At 54.4% G+C, this 21455-nt stretch overlaps 1 protein-coding gene across 2 annotated transcripts in view; it reads right to left on the bottom strand.

Annotated features, from left to right (window-relative positions):
- TRAPPC9 (trafficking protein particle complex subunit 9) overlaps positions 1-21455 on the bottom strand; it is a 579880-nt gene that overhangs the window by 376728 nt on the left and 181697 nt on the right. For both annotated transcript variants that reach the window (XM_062187950.1, XM_062187949.1), the window contains one exon: positions 18193-18323. In XM_062187950.1, the coding sequence (XP_062043934.1) occupies positions 18193-18323 (131 nt within the window). The remainder of the gene's footprint in view (positions 1-18192; positions 18324-21455) is intronic.

The raw sequence follows: 21455 nt of genomic DNA, 5'->3' as shown, positions 1-21455 counted from the left end.
GCGCAAGAGCAGCATGTGTGTGGTCCACTTAACTGGAGGGGCTTCCCACCCATTCCCAGCAGCATCGCCTGGGGGCTAGGCGGGAAGACACCCCCCCACCCCACCCCCCACCCCCGGTTAGGAGCCACGGCAAAGGCAGCAGGAGCATCCAGTGGAGAAAGCAAACTCAACACAAGGAGCTGGGAAAACCAGAGACACAGATGCAGACACCCTCCCCCACCTCTCACCACACACAAACCAACCCAACCCGACCAAAGGCGCACATCTAAGACCCCAGGAGGAAACATAGGGAGCCACCTCAGGACGCTGGTCTGGAAAGACTTTTTAGAAAAAAAGGCAAAAGCACAGACAACAGAAGCAGAAGTTGACAAATGGGATTTCACTGGACCAAAGCGCTTCTGCAAGCAGAGGAGCAAAGGGACAGCCTGCTGACGGGGAGACGCGTGTGCAAGCCGCGCGCCAGCAAGGGACTGCCATCCAGAACAGACAAAGCACTCCACAACTCCACAGCAGAACAAGTGACCTGATTAAAAAGCAGACAAAGGACCTGGACAGACAGTTCTCAAAAGACGACACACAAAGGGCCAACAGTTACAAGAAAAAAGGCTCCACATCAGCAATCAACAGGGAAATGCAAACCAAACCTACAGTGAGATGTCCTCCAACCCACAGTGGCTATTACCAAAAAGACAAGAGAGCAGCAAACACTGGGGAGGATGGGGCGGGATGGGGGGGAGGGGGGTAAGGGAGGGAGGCCGTTATGGGAAACAGTCCGAAGTTTCTTCAACACTGAGAGGGCCACTGTAAGATCCACTAACCTGGCCGGTGCCGTGGCTCACTAGGCTAATCCTCCGCCTGCAGCGCTGGCATCCCATATGGGCGCCAGGTTCTAGTCCCAGTTGCTTCTCTTCCAATCCAGCTCTCTGCTGTGGTCCGGGAAGGCAGTGGAGGATGGCCCAGGTGCTTGGGCCCTGCACCCGCATGGGAGACAGGGAGGAAGTACCTGGCTCCTGGCTTTGGATCGGTGCAGCACCGGCCATAGTGCCCATTAGGGGAGTGAACCAACAGAAGGAAGACCTTCTCTCTGTCTCTCTCTCTCTCTCTCACTGTCTATAACTCTCTCTCTCTCTCTCTCACTAACTCTGCCTGGCAAAAAAAAAAAAAAAAAATCCACTCACCCCACTGCTGGATACACAGCTAAAGGAAACGCAGTCAGTCTGGCAAAGAGCCATCTGCACCAGCGTGCTTTTAGCAGCACTACTCCAAGCAGCCTAGATGCTGGAATCAACCAAGCTGAAAATATGATACACACACACACACAATGGAATATTACTCAGCCATAAAAATGGGTGACAGTCGGCCATTCCCAGAGACAAGGAGACAACTGGAGGTCATTATGCTGAGAGAAACAAGCCAGGCACAGGAAGACAAAAACTGTTCTCTCTTGTGCAGGGAAGCTACAGTGCTGACCTCACCAGTGGCCCGGTGGGGGTGGGGAAGGAGAAAGAATGGGGGACAGTTTCAAGGGTGCAGGTGAACAGGACAAACGTCTGAGCTTTGTCAGCAAGGCTGCTGACAACCAACTGTGCATTTCCAAGTAGCAAGTCCTCAATTCAAAGAAGCGTAAACATTGTGCAGTTCCCCTGCTCTGAGCAGTACACACTGTACACGTGAACTGAAGTTCCCCACCGCCATGAACACGTACAAGTGCTGTGTCCACTAAACACGGGAAGGAAGTCACGGCAGGCTGCCGCAAACAAGACTCAGCCACAAAGCACGGTGACAGATGATCTCCCAGCACAGGGCCTGGGACACACGTCACAGTGAGAAGAGGCTGCCGGTGCAGGGCAGAGGGCCCCCGCAGCTGCATTCGGCCTCCCCACAGGAGGCCAGGCAGGGGAGCAACCTGACATGAACTCAGCCCCAGCAGACCCGCTCCACCAGGGTGGCCGTCAGCAGCAGGCACCTGCTGAGCACCCTAACCAGCAACAACTGGGGACCACCTCTGACCAGCAGTGCTCCCAGACTCCCGGGAGACAGCCGCCGCAACGATGCAGTGGCACCTAAGTGACCCACAGCAGGCGACAGCCCCTCGCTGCCTCCGCTGCTGGTCCCTCCGTTCTCTGCTTGCTTGGAGAACTCGCTCTCAATACGTAAGCTTCTAAATCCCTGCTCTCCACCTAAAATGTGCAGGTGTGCTCCGAAGTGATTTTCTAGAGGAGATCTTAGCTGTTCCCCCACAGGAATAAATTCAAATTGCACATGTAAAGCCAAGGCTTCGATTCTTGCAGATCTCAGCTTAAAAATCATGGGCACAGATTTAACCCAGACTGATCTAGCTTCAGCAGGGGAGCAGGCTCATCGTGCAGACCCGGCAGGGCGAGCTTCTCACCCGCAGCTGAAGGAGGGAAAGCTTGAATGCAAATGTGCAAGCATCCATGAGGACAGAGCTGTTCATTTCCACGTGACTAGCGAGTGGAAGATGTTCAGATTTGAACTGGAAGAGAGAAAATGACATCTTCCCACAAAGCAAAGAACAAAAGGCAGTGTCTACTTTCAGGCGAAAAGGCACATCTGCAAAGTGTCCCGGGACATCCCCTGAGAAGCCTGAGGCTGCACCACAGGAGGCCAGCCCTGCTAACACGGCCAAGCTGTGCACTGTGGACAACCTACCCATGCCAGTGCAGAAGGCGAGCTTGCTCACGGGATTCTGTAAAGTAATTTCATCACTATTGTTCCTTTCCTTAAAATACCCGTGACCACCCATTTCATACCCCAAATCCTGACTGCAGCAAAGGCCCTCAGGCACTGCCCTCCTAACTGAGCCACCCACAATCCTCCACTGGCTGCAGCCATGCAGCACACCCCCCTGAGTAGCTGGGAGTCCCTGAAATGCACTCGCCGAGCACTGAGACCTGGCTGCAGGGCCTGGAGGAACCTGAATGTCTCCCCGGCTTTACTACCCAGCTCACCTAGCACCAGTTCTTCCACACTGAGCACACCCCCCTACCCAGGCCTTCTGTGCAGGTATCACCTGGGCCTCTGGCACGCACTTGAACTGTCTACACTGAACTCCTCTGGCAGAAATGTGGTTTCCTTTCCATAGCCACAGCACCCAGCAATTGGCAGGAGCCAAGCAGCGATCAGCAAGTGAAAACAACGTGCATCAGTGAACCACACGTGGATGTGGACTCATACAGAACCGCGGCAGGGCAGTTACGTCACCACGTCGACACGGTGTCACTGGTGGTTCGTCAGGCAAGCTGGAACTCCTGTATCTCTGCAGAGTGACGCTGTCTCTTCAACTGTCCATTTCATACTCATCCCTCCCCAGGGTGCACCTGCCACGTCTGGGACCAGGGCACATGCTGAGACCCCACCCCGTTTATGTATCCAAACGCAGCACCACCCACTTCCTCATCAGAAGAGGTGGAGAGCAGGAGACAGCATTCCCCGCCCACGGAGAGGTCTGGGACGGACCTCCAGATCTCTCATCCACAGAGGGACCCTGCCAACCACAGCACCGTTTTCGGTTTCTTCTCCTCTCGTTTATGGGCAAGTCTTTGACCCACTCATGTTGGGTATTTCTCTGTGTGGAGCAGCTCACATTTGCATGTTATTGTATGTTTATTCTCTCACTGCTAAATAAATTTTGTTCCTATTTGCACAAGATACCAATCTCCACTTAGTATTTTCTAACTCTACAGGAGGCAAGAACCTGGACTAAAAAATTAATATCTTCACTGCCCACATCAATTTGGGACAGCACATTCTATACTGAAGTATCCAGGCTGGAGTTTAGTTCCACTCTGCATTCCAGCTTCCGGCTAACGTGCAGCCTGGGGGCAGCAGGTGATGGCTCAAGTACCTGGGTCCCTGCCACCCACATGCAGTCCTTGGCTCTCGGCTGTGACCTGGCCTAGCCCTGGCTGTTGTGAGCATCTGGGGAGTGAACCAACCAGTAGACAGAAGACATTCATTCTCTCTCTCTCCCTCTCTCCCTCTCTCCCTCTCTCCCTCTCTCCCTCTCTCCCTCTCTCCCTCAATCCCTCTCTCCCTCTCCCCCCCTCCCCCTACATATTAAATATACAAATACTTTTAATGAATTGATAAAAACTGAGAGGATGGGTTAGGAAGACTACAGGGAAAGGAGGAGAGGAGGGCAGGGAGGAGGAGAGGAAACCTGAGGACACACTGATGCAAATGCCCACATTCGGGCACAGCTAATCACAGTGTACTGACGCTGACCTGAGAGCGCTACAGCCTGAAACACGCCAATGGCTTCCCTCTGGTGCTCGGGAAAGGACTGTGAAGAAAACAGAGCTGGAACCGCCCTCCCCACTGCAGAGAGGAGCCGAGGCTCAGGGCGGCAAAGTGACTTTGCCAGGGACCCTGGAGCCTGGGGCCTCCGTCGGGGGACCCCTGCCTTGGTGCTGAGGACCCTCCAGGTGAAAGGCAGAGATCTAGGCTGTAATGTCTTCTTCCCCCCAAGGTGGACGCCGAGACTCAGCCCTGGCCCACCCTCAGGAGTGGTCAGCGGGCCATATAGCCCACCCTCAGGAGTGGTCAGCGGGCCATATAGCCCACCCTCAGGAGTGGTCAGCGGGCCATATAGCCCACCCTCAGGAGTGGTCAGCGGGCAATATTCCTGCTGCTCCATAAGACAGCGGCATCTCTTCACAGCCCAGGGCGGGGGGGGGGGGGGGGCTTGCCACGGGGAATCTGCGTGCACAAGATGAGGGCAGAGCTAATGGGCTTCGAGGCTCGGCAAGAGCCTGTCCCTGAGCTCACAGGGTGCCCAGGGTGCTATGGTGCGGCAGGACTTGTCCCCCCGAAACTCATGCAGATGTTTAAACTCCGATGGCTTCATGTTAACGGTCGACGAGTTCAAGCCAGAGCCTGGATCTAATCGTAGTGTCTGGTGGGAGGTGTTTCGGTCAAGGGGTGGGTGGGTTCTTGCCAGAGGGCTGACTACCTGAGTTCAAGTTCTGCCTCGCTGACCTCTCTCCTTCCTGGATGACCAGTTTGATCAGCCACAACCAGCCGCACCTACTGGACAGTGTGAATGTCTCCTCCTGAGTTGTCCCCTCCAAACTGTGAGCTGAAATAAATCCTTTCCCCCCCAGGACGCTCCTCTCAGGCACTCTGGTTAAAGGAACGAGAAGCAGACCACGGCCGCTGGCACCTGCTGCCATGGCCACGACTCGCTCTCGAGAAACCACTGCGTCCAGCTTCCCGGGATGCCTGCGCAGAGTGGGGGAGGAGCCCAAGTCACCGGTGGTGAGTCTCCTGCACCGGGTGCTGGGGCACCATGCCGGGGAGCTGGCCCTGCTGCCCTCCCCACCTGGGCATTCCCAGCGGCCAGGGCTCGGGCGCTGGCACTAACTGGCCACCTCCCGTCTGCTCCCCTGCGCTGAGGGTGCCTGAATGGCAGGGATGCTGTCTTTGCTCTTGCAGTCTCAGAAGTTGGCCTGGAACCAAGAACATTCCTGTATTCAGCAAATATTTATTGAGCACATCCAGTGTGCCAGACACAGCACTCAGAACAGAGGACAAGGTAGGGAGAAGAGCAGAGGGAACAGGTGACGACAGCACAGCAGGGCACACTCTGCAACAGACAGCACATGGCAAGCAGGTGAGCGGAGGGCTTCCTGGGGAGATGCCAGCGCAGCAGAGGCCGGGAGCACAGGAAGAACTGAGAACAGTAGGCACAGCTGAACATGCACGGGCCGGACAGACATGGGCCAGGGGTGAGCCCCCAGGAGAGGTGGTGCCAGGGTGGGCTGCAAAGCACCTGTCGGATCTCCAGGTTCCGAACCATGGGGTTCTTAAAGCACTCGTGGTCAGAGACAAAGCTGCAGCCCAGATTTCCAGCTCCCGGTGCCGGTCTGCTTCCTCTGCACTCAAGAGCAGACAGTGGAGACCGTGGCATGATCGTACAAGGGAATTAACTGCAGTGACTCACACCGTTTCTGCACACTCACTTTCTTGGAATGTGCAGAAAGAGTGAACCCTAATCCCCTATTTCCTTGCTGACCATGCGAGTCTACTCATCTGGTTTAGAAAGAAGAAAAATAACTGTGCCTGAATTCTTCTAGGGATGCCTCAGTTGATTTAAAAAAAAAAAGCAAATTAAGATTCTCTTTTTTTTTAGATTTGTGTATTTATTTATTTAAAAGACAGACTGACAGAGGAGAGAAGACAGACAAAGAGATTTCCATCCAATGGTTCCCTCCCCAAGTGGCCACAATGGCCAGGGCTGAGCCAGGTCAAAGCTAGGAACCAAGAACGCCATCCAGGTCTCCAACAAGGGTGCAGGAGCCCAAGCACTGGGCCACATGCTGCTGCCTCCCCAGGTGCACCAGCAGGGAGCCGCGCGGGAAGCAGAGCAGCCAAGCGCAGAGCCAGCACTCACCACGGGATGCTGGCATCACGAGCTGTGTGCTAACCCACGGAGCACAGGGCTGGCCTCTCCAGTGACTTTTTAACACTCAGGTGACATCTGGCAAATTGTATTTTAAGCTTTCCGAGAAAACAGATCATAGCTACTTCTCATTTATTCAATGCCTACTGCATATACTGTTACAGAATATCTTTGATTTCTCAGGACAGTTCTAATTTCAAATATTATACCTCATTGTCATTCATGCATTCAGCCAGATGACAGGTCTTGATACTTAATGTGAAAATACAGGCGTACTTTACGGAGTCATTGGGGTGCTGGCATCTGTGTAGGCAATATATTTAGCTCCTACCGAACCACTAAATTGATATTATCATCCTGGAGCTCATGAGAAGGGAAGAAGGAGGAGAGGGATACCAGCCATGGATGGGACGAGGCTCAGAGACTGGAAGATGACCTTGTCTGGTCAGCACATGTGCCCTGAAGGCACTTGCAATACAGGCACAAAGAGAACGGCCCCACCACAGAGTGGGAGGATTACACGCCTGTGACCCAACATGGTCAGAGCCACAGCAGAATGGGGAAGGAGCCAGAAGCTTCCGAAGACTTCAGACCACCGCAACCCTATGTGGCAGTTGTGCCAACTTCCACCAAGTATCTTCTCAAGCCTCCGCTTCCCCATTCCAAAGGGAGAAGCTGACGTCTTACCTGTTGCTGGTCAAGCGAAAAGAATGAGATCTGTGGCACAGCCCACACAGGGCAGTGGGGTGCACAAGGGAGATGGGAGTGTCCAGTAGCACCCAGTGTGGTGCACAGATGCAGACAGGTGCAGGCTGGGAGAACAGGATCCCTAGATTTCATTGTGGGGAGAGACGGGTTCACAGAGAATCTCAGAGAAAAACACATTTCACCAGGACACTCAGGGGTAAAGCCAGATGCCAGAAGGCTCGGGGAGGCAAAAAAGAGAAATGACAGACAGAGTTCGTTCAAGGAAGTCGGGAATCCCCTGCGGAGATGTCAGCTTAGAGACAGACAAGCAGCGTGTGCAGGGGCACCCTGAAGAGCTGCAGGGCGACCACAGGAAGTGCTCCTGAGGTCCCTGTCGCCATGTCTATCGGGTCACAATTAGGACGCCTAGGAAGTTCTTAGAGTCACCGAGGGTTACACAAGATGCCACTGGTATTCAGAAGGTACAAAGATGGTCAGATACATGGCTAAGTCATTTGATCACTCAAAATGTATCACAAGGAAGTCACAACACCCAGGGCATGCAATCCTAGTCCAAAGTCTACGTAAATGTGTCCATTTATCTTTAGTTCTGCAAGAACAGCAGCCCCGGGGCCTGCGCTGTGGTGTAGCAAGTAAAGCAACCACCTGTAGTGCCAGCATCTCATATGGGCAATGGTTCAAGTCCCGACTGCTCCACTTCCAATCCAGCTCTCTGCTATGGCCTGGGAAAGCAGTAGAAGATGGCACAAGTGCTTGGGCCCCTGTACCCATGTGGGAGACTGAGAAGAAGCTCCTGGCTCCTGGTTTTGGATTGGCTCAGCTCTGGCCATCGTGGCCATTTGGAGAACAAAACAGCAAATGGAAGATCGATCTATCTCTCTCTCTCTCTCTCTCTCTCTCTCTCTCTCTCTCTCTGCCTCTGCCTCTGCCTCTCTGTACCTCTGCCTTTTAAATATATAAATAAATCTTTTTTAAAAAAAATCCATATAAAAATAGCATCCCAAAGCCATGATATCTGGAAAGATCAAGAATCATCACTAAAACACCACTTGGAAAGAAAGTGTTGTATAAATCTCAGAACGTAGAATGTGTGTGACCCAGGATTGCAATTAGGAACTGTTGACCTAGAAAACCTCAGGACACGGTTCTTCCAAGGCCTGTTTGAAACGAGAGGTTTTCAGTCAAGAGCGTAGTAAGCGAACTGTCTTTAAAGTCTAAGAGAAGAACTCAGATTAACGAGGATTCAGGTGAGCAAGGAGCCTTGCCGGATGCTCTAACGGCCATCCTGGGGGGCAGTCAGGGCAGCACTGGGCAGCGTAGTCAGAACGCGGGGCTCCTGCTGGTCACCAGTGCCCAAGCCTCGCAGCCACTCTTGTCAGCGCACCTCACACTCTCCGCGCTCAGTCACAGCACCGGGCAGAGCTGGCGTTAGCTAGGAGGGGCCCTGCTGTGTGGGCATGCTCGCTCCCTGCAGCACCTTCCCTGCTGCACATCTGAGCGCAGGGCTCCTTCGCTCCTGGTGGCAGACATGCCCACGACTTCCCAGTCTCCAGCTGGATGCTGCAGCGACACGAGGTGAGGCTCTAGCTTAAGAATGCAATGTTGGTTTCTATCCCACAACCAACCAATGTAGGCACCATGTTAACAAACTAGGAAAGGAAAACCATGCGATCATTCAAAAGACACAAGAAAAGCGTTTGAGAAAATCCAGTATCCATTTTCAGTTTTAGAAAAAAAGTTTTCAACCAACGAGGAACAGGAAGTTCAGAAAGGTGAGGCAATGATCGCCTTCACGGAGCGTCTTCTAAAGCTGGCCAAAGAACCTAACTCCTGCACACACCCAGTCTTTACTTTCTGGCTTTTCTCTTGCCTTCACACCTTCTTCAGGGGCTTTCACTCATAAAAGCCGCAGGTTTCCCTCTCCCAGGGCGTCTCTGCCCAGAGGCCGTGCTGCCCTCCACCTAGAACGGCAAGCTGGGTCACAAGCGCTACCGTCTGTTTGCCGCCTGTCTCCTCCACCAGAAGTGAGCCCTGGGACTCAGTCCTGCTTACCACCACATGGCCAGCATAGACACCAGGGTGTGCCATAGCCTCTCACCAGACATGGGCTAGCCAAACGGATCAGATGCAGCGCTTCTGGGGGAGGAAGGGGGTCATCAAATGAGCAGTGATTACCACACATGGCAAGAGTACTAAGGGGCCAGAGAAGCTCAAGGAACATCCCTCTGACCTCTGCCCCCACTGTGTGTTCTGGATTCCACAGGCAGTACAGACTCTCTCCGTATATCTCACTCTTAAATTTCTTATTAAGTTTCGAAATTGTTGAGCAGATTAAAGGATTCCTTTGAAGCTTTTATGCTTATACTTTGTAGAAAGAAATCCCCTGTCTCCGTGACTATTACTGGGGCAGATTACCAATAATTTGGAACTGAATTGGATTTGCCATTCTGTAAGCCTTTCTTATCTACCAGGGCTAATAGCAGACACTTAACTCCTACAAAAGCCCAGGAGGAAGTATTACTATCTGCACTGCACAGAACGGAAACTGAGGGTCGGAGAGGCTAAAAAGCTGAGACTCAGCAGCTCTCTAAGTGTGCCTTCAATCAATAGGGAATGTCTTGTATCCCATGATGAGTTTGGAAACTTAGGAATTACGCGTAGAGAAACGCCATGATACCCTGGAAGCAGCTCAAGCTTTTGGTTTGCATTTTAACTCCTACTTGGGAACTGCTTGGCCCGGGCACCCCATTCAACCTTCTGAGCTGCTTGGTAATTTCCACTTGAATCCTGTGACGGTGTAGTCGGGAGTGAAGTCATCTGTCAGTGCTGCTCAAAGTGCCAAGGCCCCCTGGTGTGGCACCCAGCCTCCCAGGCCACACTCCCCTCTGGCCCAGTGCTGACCCCCCGCCGCCCCACTGAAGCCCTGGGGTGACTCTGGACAGGCCGCCTAACATGTCCAAGCTACCACGTCTCCAGCTGAAAACCGCAGCTGGTAGCAGCCCCCTCGTAGGTGTGCAGCGAGGACTGCACAGCGCCTGTGAGTAAAGACAGTGCTGGGCATGGGGCAGCCACGAAGTGGACACCAGGAAACACGGGCAGGATGGCTGCGGAGACTGCTGCTGTCCGGTGTTTTTTCCCCCTCCACTCTGGATTTCCCATTGCCTTGTCTGCCTGGGGAACCCCATCCGGAGCCCCAGGACTGGTACCTGCGGCCCTCACTGGGTGAGGCCTTCGCTTCTCCTGATGCCTCGGCTAGCCACACCTCCCACCCCTTCCTAGGGACTTTTCTCTCCTCTGCCCACTCCCCTTCACCTGCACCTCTTCTCCCCCTTGGCAATGACTGCAGAATGCCCTGTGAGTTTATCAAGGTGCCCGAGGAAGTCACCAGTACCAGTGCGTACCCGAGGACAAGAGCAGAGCCTGGCCTCAATGCCCCATGTCTGCCTCTCCTCCCAGGCCACCCGAGCGCAGCTAGCATAAGCCTGCAGCCAAAGCCTCACACCCGTCCCTGTGCTGCAGGCATCTTCAGGGAATGAATGCATCACATCACAGCTGATGAGAGCGTTCCTTCTCCTGGCCCAGGCCCCGAGAGATTCGTGGGGACCGGTTTTCATGTGTGAGTAAGCTCGATCAGATAGCGTGCTGTGCGTGGCATAGCCCAGCGGTTGTTCCTAAGTTTTCCTTGCAGACGCTCCCAGTCAGTCCCACTGCCCCATTTGTAACTACAGTTATTAAAATATGAAAGCATGGAAGAACTTTATGTTCCACCGTTCTTTATCTTAAAGACCAAAATGCTATAAAACATTATTAACTATTAATGATCTTCATATTTACATTACATATAAAATATTATTATGAATGTTACTGGGATTCTGAACAGCCCCAGAGCTCAGGTTCTCTCTGGAGTGAGGAGAAACAAACTCTTGGAGCTGTCCTTGTGGTCTCGCAGGTAAAGCCACCACCTGCGATGCTGGAATCCAACATGGGTGCTGGTTCAAGTCCTGGCTGCTCCACTTCCAATCCAGCTCCCTGCTTATGGCCTGGAAAAGCAGCAGAAGATGGCCCAAATGCCTGGGCCCCTGCTACCCACATGGGAAACCCAGATAAAGCTCCTGGCTCTTCTTGGCTTCCACTTGGCCCAGTGGATAGAAAATCTCTCTCCCTTTCCCTCTGCCTTCCAAATAAACAAGTGCATCTTAAAATATAAAAGAGTTCATATTTTTCTCCCTTAAGTGTTCAGCAAGATGCATCAGTGAAACCATCTGGGCCTGGAATTTTCTCTATGGGAATGTTTTAAAAACAAGAACAGCAGCAAAAATCTGTTTCTTTCATGGATCTAGGACTACTCAGATTACCTCTTTCTCTCTGTGAGTCTTTCAAGGACACCTCATCTCAGTTTTCAGATGTATTGGCACAGAGGTGTTCACAGCACGTTTAACATCTGTCACATCTGTCCTGGTGGGCTTACCCCATGCCTGATACGGGTCATTCATGCCTTTCCTCTCTCACCCACCCTGCTAGAAGCTAATAAATTTCACTGCTTGGGGTGCCTTGCTTACATTGGGTTTTTCATTTCCTCGTTCACTGGTTTCTGCTTTGATCTCTGCTGTTTCCTTTCTAGTCCCCTTGACTTTAATTTCCACGTTCCTCCTAGTGTCTTCACTTGCAGCACAGGCCCTGGCTGCCAGGAGGAGCGTCGTGACTGAGCCTGCAGTTTAAGACAGGCCGTGGCTGCGGTGCAACAAGCTCTCACAGGCCGAGCCCAGACCTCTGGGAAAAATTGGGTTTTGTGGAGATTTCAAAGCCGCTTTCCTGCGGGCTTGCAGAGCAAAGAGCAGATGGAGGGGAACGGACTGTGCTGGGCAGCCGGGCACCTGCGAGGATCGGCTTGCAGACTGCCCACTCTGGGCCTTGGCCAGCCCCAGCTCCCTGAGGAGCCCAGCTCTAGGAGCCATGAGTAAGGGGACCCCTCTGGGGGCGGGCGGGGCCGCAGGTACCCTGGCACGACAAACAGCAAGCTGGTGAGCAGCCTCCCTTTCCCAGGCATTTCTGCAGTCCCAGACAAGGACACAACCCTCAGCTCGGCCACCCTGGGGAAGCTCTCAGCAGTGCCCCAGCCACGTGCTGGTCACACTGCCACGTCTCCTGCACCTCATGTGGGAGTGAAGGGGAGGGGACCAGTGGGGAGAGAGCAGGACTAGGCAGCACTGGGGACCTGGCCAATGATCTGGGCCAAGACTGGACTCCAGGCCCCTGGGGGGACCCCGGGCCCTGCTCACCACCCACGGGGCAGCTACTGAGCCAGACTCACTCACCTACAACTGTTTTTCTCTTGCCAGACAAAAGTCAAGTCCCGATTTACCACTTTATCTCTTGTCTTGGTAACCCCTTCCCCGCTGAGCTCCCGGATTACTGAAGGGTCCAAAGACTCCTGAGAGCAGCAGGTGGGGGCGGAGGGGCTGGCCCACGCGTCTGTCTGCCCTAAATACAATCTCTACTGTACGCCCACGTGACACACGTCCAGCCCCAGAGGACTCTTCCCGGGGTGTGCAGAGCAGGCAGCCCCTAGCACAGACAGACATGACCCCTGCTGGCTACTTGGGAAACCCCTTTCCAGATACCTGAAGAACAGCGCCAACCCACCATGCACTCCCCAGAAGCCACTGTCACTGAATCAGTTGTTTCCATGGCTACACCATTCCTCAGGGATCATTTTACAGGTTTACACGACTCCAGTGAACTCCCATCACTCCTGCTTCAGGGACAAGAGCTCAGCAACCAGCTCAGGGGCACCAGACACCCCACCACCTCCCAGATAGCCCCACGAGCCTCCTCCCTCCTCTGAGACACCAACTGTCCCACGGGGACGATCTCGACTCTGGGGAGGCTGCACCAATGCAGAGCCGCATTCACCATCAGCAAGCCTCCTGCCCACGCTGTGCACACGCCCCTGCCCGCCCACCCTAGATGCTGCCACGCCCTTGTCAGCCCTCACTCCAGATCTACCCCAGACAGGTCTGACCCTGGGATGGGGCAGAGCAGAGTGGAAGGGGAGTGGCACCCTATGTCCATGATCCACTAATTCTGTGAGCTTGGTAAGTTCTCCTTAAACTTCACTCCTCCAACCACGTCACTGGGCATCTGCAAGGACTGGGAAAACCTAGGAACAAGCGCCAGGCACAGCTCTTGACCCCAAAAACAGACTCCATGAATGTGAATCCTTTGATGTCCAGGTTCACTTGGTAAAAATCCAGCAAGGGGCTGGCACTGTGGCATAGCAGGTAAAGCTACCCATATGGATGCCAGTTCGAGTCCCGGCTGCTCCACTTCTGATCCAGCTCTCCGCTGTGGCCTGGGAAAGCAGTGGAAGATGGCCCAAGTCCTTGGGCCCCTGCACCCGTGTGGGAGACCTGGAGGAAGCTCCTGGCTCTTGGATTCGGATCAACGCAGCTCTAGCTGGCCACTGTGGATGTCTGGGGAGTGAACTAGCAGATGGAAGACCTCTCTCTCTCTCTCTGCCTATCTAACTCTGCGAAGGAAGGGAGGGAGGAAAGCAGCAGAAGAGGCAGCCAGGCCCCACAGAGCTGCAGGAACTCAGCCTGGCTGGAAGGCTGCACAGGAACACGGGGCCCGGGGCCCTCATGGGCAGGAGCCAAGGCCCACTGGCCCTGAAGGCAGGCAACAGTGGCTCTGAGACTGACTCCGTCCAGACGTAGTAGTGAAAGAAGACAGGGTCACAGCACGTCGGGGAGAGCAGGCGGCAGGGGGCTTGGACTGCAGACATGACTCTCTCCAGGGGATAACACCACCCCCCAAAACACCCTCGTGAGCACCTAAAGGGTGCTAAGCCTCTGCCTGCAGGGGGTCACTGGCTCATGTCCCAGCTGCTCTACTTCCAATCCAGCTCTCTGGTTTATGGACTGGGAAAGCAGTAGAAGATAGCCCAAGTGCTTGGCCCCTATACCCACATGCAAGACCAGGAAGAAGCTCTTGGCTTCAGATTGGCCCACCTCTGGCCACTGCAGTCATTTGGGGAGTGAACCAGAGGATGGAAGACCTATCTCTCTCTCTCTCTCTCTCTCTCTCTCTCTCCTTCTCTCTGTAATTCTGCCTCTCAAATAAATATAAATGAATCCTTTTTGAAAAATGCATGCACAAACATTCACCTACATCCACACACATCTATAATCATTCAAAGAGAAAAACAACACATTTATCCATGCCACACCCGATGGAGGTAACCAAAATTCTTGCCGCAGGCACCGATACTCAGCCAAGTGTGAACAGTATGTCCTGGGATTTGAAAATTTCACCCTCAACTGTAGGGGTTTATTCTGCAGGAGGAGGAGAAATCCTCTTACCATCTAACAGAGTACCTGAAATGTGATAAGTGTCCCCAAAAAAGTACGAGTGAATCACTAGTGACGAACCTGGCGCACGTCCACATCCTTCCCAGCCAGACCCAGTCTCCCTGGGCCCTGCCTATGTCCCTGTGCCCCAGGACCCCAGACACACAGGGCTGTGATGGGCACCTGCCACCGCCCACCTCACAGCACCCTCCCCACCCTGGCTTCTGGGTGCATCCAGTTTGCCCTCCCTGCAGCTTTCCATCTGAGTGCCGCTTCTTTGGCTCCCTCTGTGCCAACACAGAGATGCTTCTTTTGGTTTCTAATCATGTCTTCCTGTGTGGTTTATGCCTGTCTTGCCCGCCAGCCCATCCTGAAGTCAAGTGCGGCCTATGTGCCGCTGCCTCCCCACCACCTGGCACACTACTCAACTGTAGTAGGTGCTGAGGGGCGGTGCAGGACTAACAGTCTCTCAGCTGCTGACTTACACAACTGCTCCTAGAAAGGACACCTCTGAATTCAGCCACTGTATCCCACCGCCAGGCCAAGCATGAGAACGGACACACAACTGGAGCATCACCTACGCTGTGCTTTCACTACGCACAAAGCAAATAGGCGGGCCGAGGATGGGTCAGAAAGGGGTCTGAGCCCAGCCGAGGAGAGGACTCAGAACTGCCAGGACAGGGACTTGTCCAGATAAATGCAATCAGCCCCCATGCTGGCCATGTGCTCAGGGCCATGCACAATGGATGGAAGGGAGATGGTCTGGCAAAACCAAGACGCCGTCTGTGGGCTGGAGGAGCTCCTACCGGCAAAGAGGCTGGGATAACACCAGAAGGGGCAAGAGGATACTGGGCAGCCGGCACCGGGACAGTAACTTGCGTGGGGCAGCTGGAGTGAGGCAGGCATTGCTCGGTGGAGAAGGCATCAGGACAGTTGCAGCCCCGACGGGGTTGAGCGTACATAGCCAAAGTGGACACCAGGCAGGTTCCTTTCCCAAGCAGACTCCACACTCCCAGTCTACATTTGCATAAGACAAACAAATCCAGGGCTCTGTGGTGGCGGCATCAGGACCATGAGTGACCTGCCCCAGCTAAGCCCTGTTCCCACAAAGAGCGATAAACCACAGAATGACAGCGCTGAGCAGGCTGTTGTATCTCAAGCAGTGGGGGAGTCTATGAGGAGTTCGGTGAGACAAAGGCATGCTGACAACCTGCATATAAAACTGCACCTGTTCTCACAGCAAAGCTGCAAACGCTCACTACAACACTTACACAGACCTCACCATCACTCTGCCAACCTTTGGGGAACAAAGGCCAGAGACAGTAACAGGCTCAGAGGAACATCTTTCCAAATAAGCATCTTTCATTCCACCCTCAGTTCTGAAAGAATGAACAAAAGGGAAACTGGCTGAGGACTGGGACTTCCAGAACAGCTCAGTGACAAGCTCAGGTCAACCCGAGCACAACACACGAAGACGGAACAGGGCAAAACCATCAGGACGCCCATCCGAAGGCTCCTCGGACTAACCAAAGGCACACAACATCACCTGTCTGTGGAAATTCACTTGCTCCTGGTAAGAACAGGGGAGACCGGGGCTATTCCCACTGCTGCTCCCACCCTAAGTCCTTGGAGCACAAGTTCTAGCTGGCAGGTGAGGCGGTGTGGATTTGGCAGCTCCACCAGCTGTGGGGAGGGAGGCTGTCTCTATTTGGAGCCCCATTGGGGCTCCAGGAGCAAAGCACCAGGAAAAGCCGATGCTGCTGCAGCTGGCTGAAGCCACAGAACACGCTGGGGCAGACAAGATCTGGCAGGGAAAGCCAGTGCATCACAGAGCAGGGGAAGGCCTGGCGGCTTACAAGGTTCCACACACACACGGAGCCACACACACTCAGGAGAAACCAGGGAAGTCCTCAGGGAGCCACTAGACCCTGGCTCACGTTGAGGCCTTGTGAATTCAGAGAGGAAAACCCGAGGTAGACCCATCAACTCCCTGAACTCAGCAAACCGTCCACAAGGCACACGTGGCTCCTCTGGTGAAGGGTGGACTTGGCAGCACAACCTCAAGCCAGACGCTCCTGGCCACAGCTGAGCCTGGGGCAAGCCCTGGAGCATGGGCAGTGAGAATCAGCCGACAACAACCGAGCAGGGGCTTCCAATGCCACAGGGAAACAGACACCACAGAAGGAAGCACGGGACCAGACAGGCCCCAGACCCAGGGAGCGGTCAGAACCCAATGTCACACCACGTCATCTAGAAGACCCCCAGGCACGCAAGGGAAGGGAGATACGGTCCGCACCAGGGAAAAATGAGGACAAGCCCCTGACTGGCATCCAGCAGAGGCCTCAACACCAAACCAGGTCCTGGTCACTATTCCCTTGTCCCCAAACCATTCAGGAGCACGTGGCAAGCAGCAGACAGGCCCCATGAGATAAATCGTCCCCTGCCAAAGCTGCCCACACCAACAGCACTGCTGATGGCTCCAGGAGGACAACGTGTCACCATGCAGGGGAGAGAAGGGACAGAGAGCAGAGGCACAGTCAGCAGGCCTGATACCAAGGGGCTGAACACAGGGACAGAGAAAAGAATTCTCTCGTGATGTTAGATCAGGGGGTGCAGGAAGCTGGAGGGGATGCCAAGTGGCAGGGCTCGCAGGAGCCACCTCCCGGGCCCCCTCCACCCCTCCCCACCACAACGCCAGCCCTATGGCCACCCAGGCTGCACACACAGCACCCAGAGCGTGGGCTGCCGTTCCCTGTCCTGCACCTCTGCTCCATCTGTGGGCATCTCCTCACCACACACCAGGCCGCCCAAGAGTGCTAGGAACAGGAACAGGAGCTCTCCAGGGAGGGACAGCTTCCGGCTCATGGCCACCTGCCTTCTGGAAGCCCTCGGTGGGCAGACTCTGGCTCCTCCAGGCTGCCGCCCACGGATAAGACCACCAGTGAGCACAGTTGCCCTCTTTCCCTCCAGCCAGGGCCTCACTTAAGATGGCGTCCCATCTCCCATCACCCTGCATCCTGGCTCAATCATAGCAGCCCCAGGGCCTCCACGCTGGTGGTGCCACTGAAACGGAGCAGCCTGGCCTAGCTCACGGGCAGGCTTGCCATTGCATGCCCTTCTTGGTCCTTGCCATGCAGTGTTCCAAAACCTTCTCCAGAGCACTGCCCCCGCAATACAGCCCAGTCACGGCTCCCGAGCCATCTGCCCCACGCCACACAGGAGCCCTGGGCAGGGGCACAGCACCACAGCTCTGCCGTGCATGATGGCTGTGACGCTCAGGGCTGTCACACAGACCCCTCCTTGTAGCTGCCAATCTCTACCCGGGCTGGCCCCCGCGGCTCAGGCTTCCCTCCCTTGAATGGGTGCTCGCCTAGGATCCAGACACCCACTATGGCTTCCATAGCACCCACAGACCAACAACGGGAAGGAGCTGCCACAGGATTAAGTAACACCTGAGGGATAAATACCCAAACCGAGAACAGCGCCACAGAGAAGCTTTCCACGTGGACAGGAAACAGGCAAGGCACGCTCCACTCCAACGTCCTCTCTGATTTTTGCCCCAAATCCCAGAGTTCCAAGGACACGAGAGCTCCCGACACCAAACCCCGCTCCCCCGGGGTTCAGTGGGGGCTGCCTTCTGAAGCCTCCCACGCACAAACACAAACAAGAGGCCAGCCACCCGTGCTCAGAGAGGGCGCTGTGGGCACTCACCTTCCCGTGGCCATGGCCCGGGTCCCCGGCTCTGCCGCCTTCAGTGGGGTTCGCAGGCTTGCCCTCCGCTCGGGGCCTCACAACCTGTCGGAAGGGGCTGGACAGGGGGAAGCCGCTCACGCTGATCCCATCTGAAAGGTAAGAAGAGAGGGGTGAGCAAGCCATGGCCAGCTGGGGTTTGTAGGCGGAGGGGGACCAAACACAGGGACCACACTTCCCACACTCACCATCACTTCATGCAGGGATCTTCCTGGAGCAACATTCACACATGCTCTGCCCACATGTGGGGAACATCCCCCCCCCACGAGAGGACAGTCACTGCTACCCGGATGGGATGGCCCACCCAGGCAGAGCCCACCTCTCGCTGGGGCTGGAGGTTTCTCCTCTCCCCTTCCCCCAACTTTGTGTGGCCAGCTCCTCTGACAAACGTCTAAATGCCACTTCCTCGTCCAATGTTAAGTGACTACTCCCCCGGCCACAGAGCCCTATTTATTTTTAAAAAGACTTATTTATTAATTTGTTTGAAAGGCACAGAGAGATCTTCCACCTACTGTTTCACTCCCCAGATAACTGTAATAGCTGGGGCTGACCCAGGCAGAAGCCAGGAGCCAGGAGCTTCACTTGGGTCTCCCAGGTGGGTGCAGGGGCCCAAAGGACTTCGACTACCTTCTGCTGCTTTCCCAGGCCATTTGCAGGGAAATGTATCAGAAGTGGAGCCGCCAGGACATGAACGGTTGCCCATATGGGATGCTGGATTGTGGGTGGTGAATTTTTACCCACTGTGCCACAACACCGGCCCCATGGAGTGTTCAAACCACTCACAAGCACTTGCTGCAATGGGCTCCCTGTCTTACTGCTAACATTACAGTTGATCTACCTAACCCAAGCCTAATCCTTGGGTCCCCTCTGTATCTCACAACCCACATCCAATCCACTTGCTGCAATGGGCTCCCTGTCTTACTGCTAACGTTACAACTGATCTACCTAACCCAAGCCTAATCCTTGGGTCCCCTCTGTATCTCACAACCCACATCCAATCCAAGCTCGCAGGAGACACTTAGCACCTGCCTTCATGGCAGCCTCCTAGCCTGTGTCCCCAAGGCCTCCTGGCTATTCTCCCAGGTCACCTCATTCTTTCACCCCCTGCACCCTGCACAAGGGGCCGAGGATGCTCCTGAAATGCGCGTCATGTGCTGGTTCTCTCACAATGCCTGTTTCACTCAAGGGGAAACACCGAAGTCTGCACAGGTCTCCATGGCCACTGCGTGACCTGACCTGACACCTCCCAGTCCCAGCTCAGTCAGTGAGCTACCTGACTGTAATCTTATTTCTTCCATAAAGAGACAGTCTTCTAGGGAGTTTTCTCATGTATTTGGAGTTCCCTGACAGAAGCCAGCTGGCACGCAGAGGCATACCTGTGAGTGTGTCAAGCACAACAGACTTATAGAACAAACCCCATCCGCCACCAACAGTCCGTGCAAGAACAAAGTTAACACTAATTTTGGCGTAAGATGCACGGAACAGCAGAGATGGTACATGTCGGAAAGCCACACCTTTCGCCCTCGTCTTAAAGAAGAGCAATGAAGGTGCCCAAGTCCATGCTGGCAACAAGGAACGCCAGGCTCAGTTCCACTCACGAGCAGATGTTTGGCCAACCTGACTGGACGGGTGGATGGGTGGATGGAAGAATGGGGGGTGGGCAGATGGGTAGATACACAGGTGGGTAGAAAGGCTGTGGACAGGCTGCTGTTTGGGTGGGTGGAGGACATATCTGAAATTCACACTCAGTGCCTCTGATGCCAAGTATTCTCCTTATTACAACACAGTGGAAGTGGCTGTATATCTCACACAAGCCCATCTAAGTAACTTTGTAGTAAGAAAGTTCCCTGTGATAAGATAAAAAGTATTTACTTTTAATTGATACAAAATATATTTCCAAATTCCTAATCACCTCCACTCAAAGCTTTCTGCCTAATACCTCCTTGCGAAAACTGATAATTACCTAGGCATGGCAGAAATGGTTCACGATTCTTTCAAAGAGAAAACTTCTCTTAGACATCATTTGCTAAGGCACGTTCCCCTTAAGTAATTCCATTTTCAGTACATCAAACAGTATTCAACAGAGATAAAGAAAAATAAATAATTATCTGTTCAGACACTTCAAATCTTCAAACACCAAGTTATCTTGAATAAGTTTTTAAAAATACCAACTTGAAAGATTTATTATCATTTATACTCAAAATAGCACATGTAGGAATAAGACACTGAACAGCTACAGTAAGACTAGTTGATCTGTTTCCAGTAGTAATACCTATGGCAGACACACAACAAAGACCACGGTTAAGCACTGAAGTCCATCCGTGCACTTCCAAGGAAAACATGGGTGCCAAACAGGCCCCTGTGGGAGCGCCAAGTGCAGGCAGCTGAGACCTGCTGATGTCTCAGACACAGCTCCAGCTGATCAGGTCCCCGGTGGACGGGAGGCGACTCCACTGCTGACACCCTAGATCAATCAGGCCACCCCAGCCGTGGACACACACGGCAGCTCCCAATCTGTCCCGGCATCAGGCCAAACACGGCAGTGAGAGCACCATGGGACTGTGGTCTGGCAGGAGGAGGCGCTGTGGAGCCAAGAGCCTGGCCTGTGCCTCCTGGAGGAGGGGCCTACAGACTCCAGGGGCCTGGGCCATAAGGCTGAAACTCTGAGCGGAGTGCTCGACATACTCACAGGGCTGGGTGTGACCACAAGTGGCCTTCAGGGAAAGCTCCAGCGAGGTCCCCAAAGGGTGATTTGGTGCGTGAAGAGTGGACTGGAAACAAGCAGCTGTCATGGGACGGGCTGGCCTCAGAACCACAACGCTCCCTGCCCCATCACAGGGACGGGCTAGCCTCGGAACCACATCTCCCTGCCCTGTCACAGGGACGGGCCAGCCTCAGAACCACATCTCCCTGCCCCTGTCATGAGAATGGGCCAGCCTCAGAACTGCATCGCTCCCTGCCCATCACGGGAATGGGCCAGCCTCAGAACTGCATCGCTCCCTGCCCATCACGGGAATGGGCCAGCCTCAGAACCGCGTCGCTCCCTGCCCGTCACGGGAATGAGCCGGCCTCAGAACCACGTCGCTCCCTGCCCCATCACAGGGACGGGCCGGCCTCGGAACCGCGTCGCTCCCTGCCCATCACAGGGACGGGCTAGCCTCGGAACCACATCTCCCTGCCCTGTCACAGGGACGGGCCAGCCTCAGAACCACATCTCCCTGCCC

The sequence above is a fragment of the Lepus europaeus genome, chromosome 4, assembly GCF_033115175.1.
Source record: "Lepus europaeus isolate LE1 chromosome 4, mLepTim1.pri, whole genome shotgun sequence".
In the NCBI taxonomy this organism is placed as follows: domain Eukaryota; kingdom Metazoa; phylum Chordata; class Mammalia; order Lagomorpha; family Leporidae; genus Lepus; species Lepus europaeus.
The sequence above is the reverse complement of the archived record's forward strand: the minus strand, read 5'-3'. Positions and strand labels throughout refer to the sequence as shown.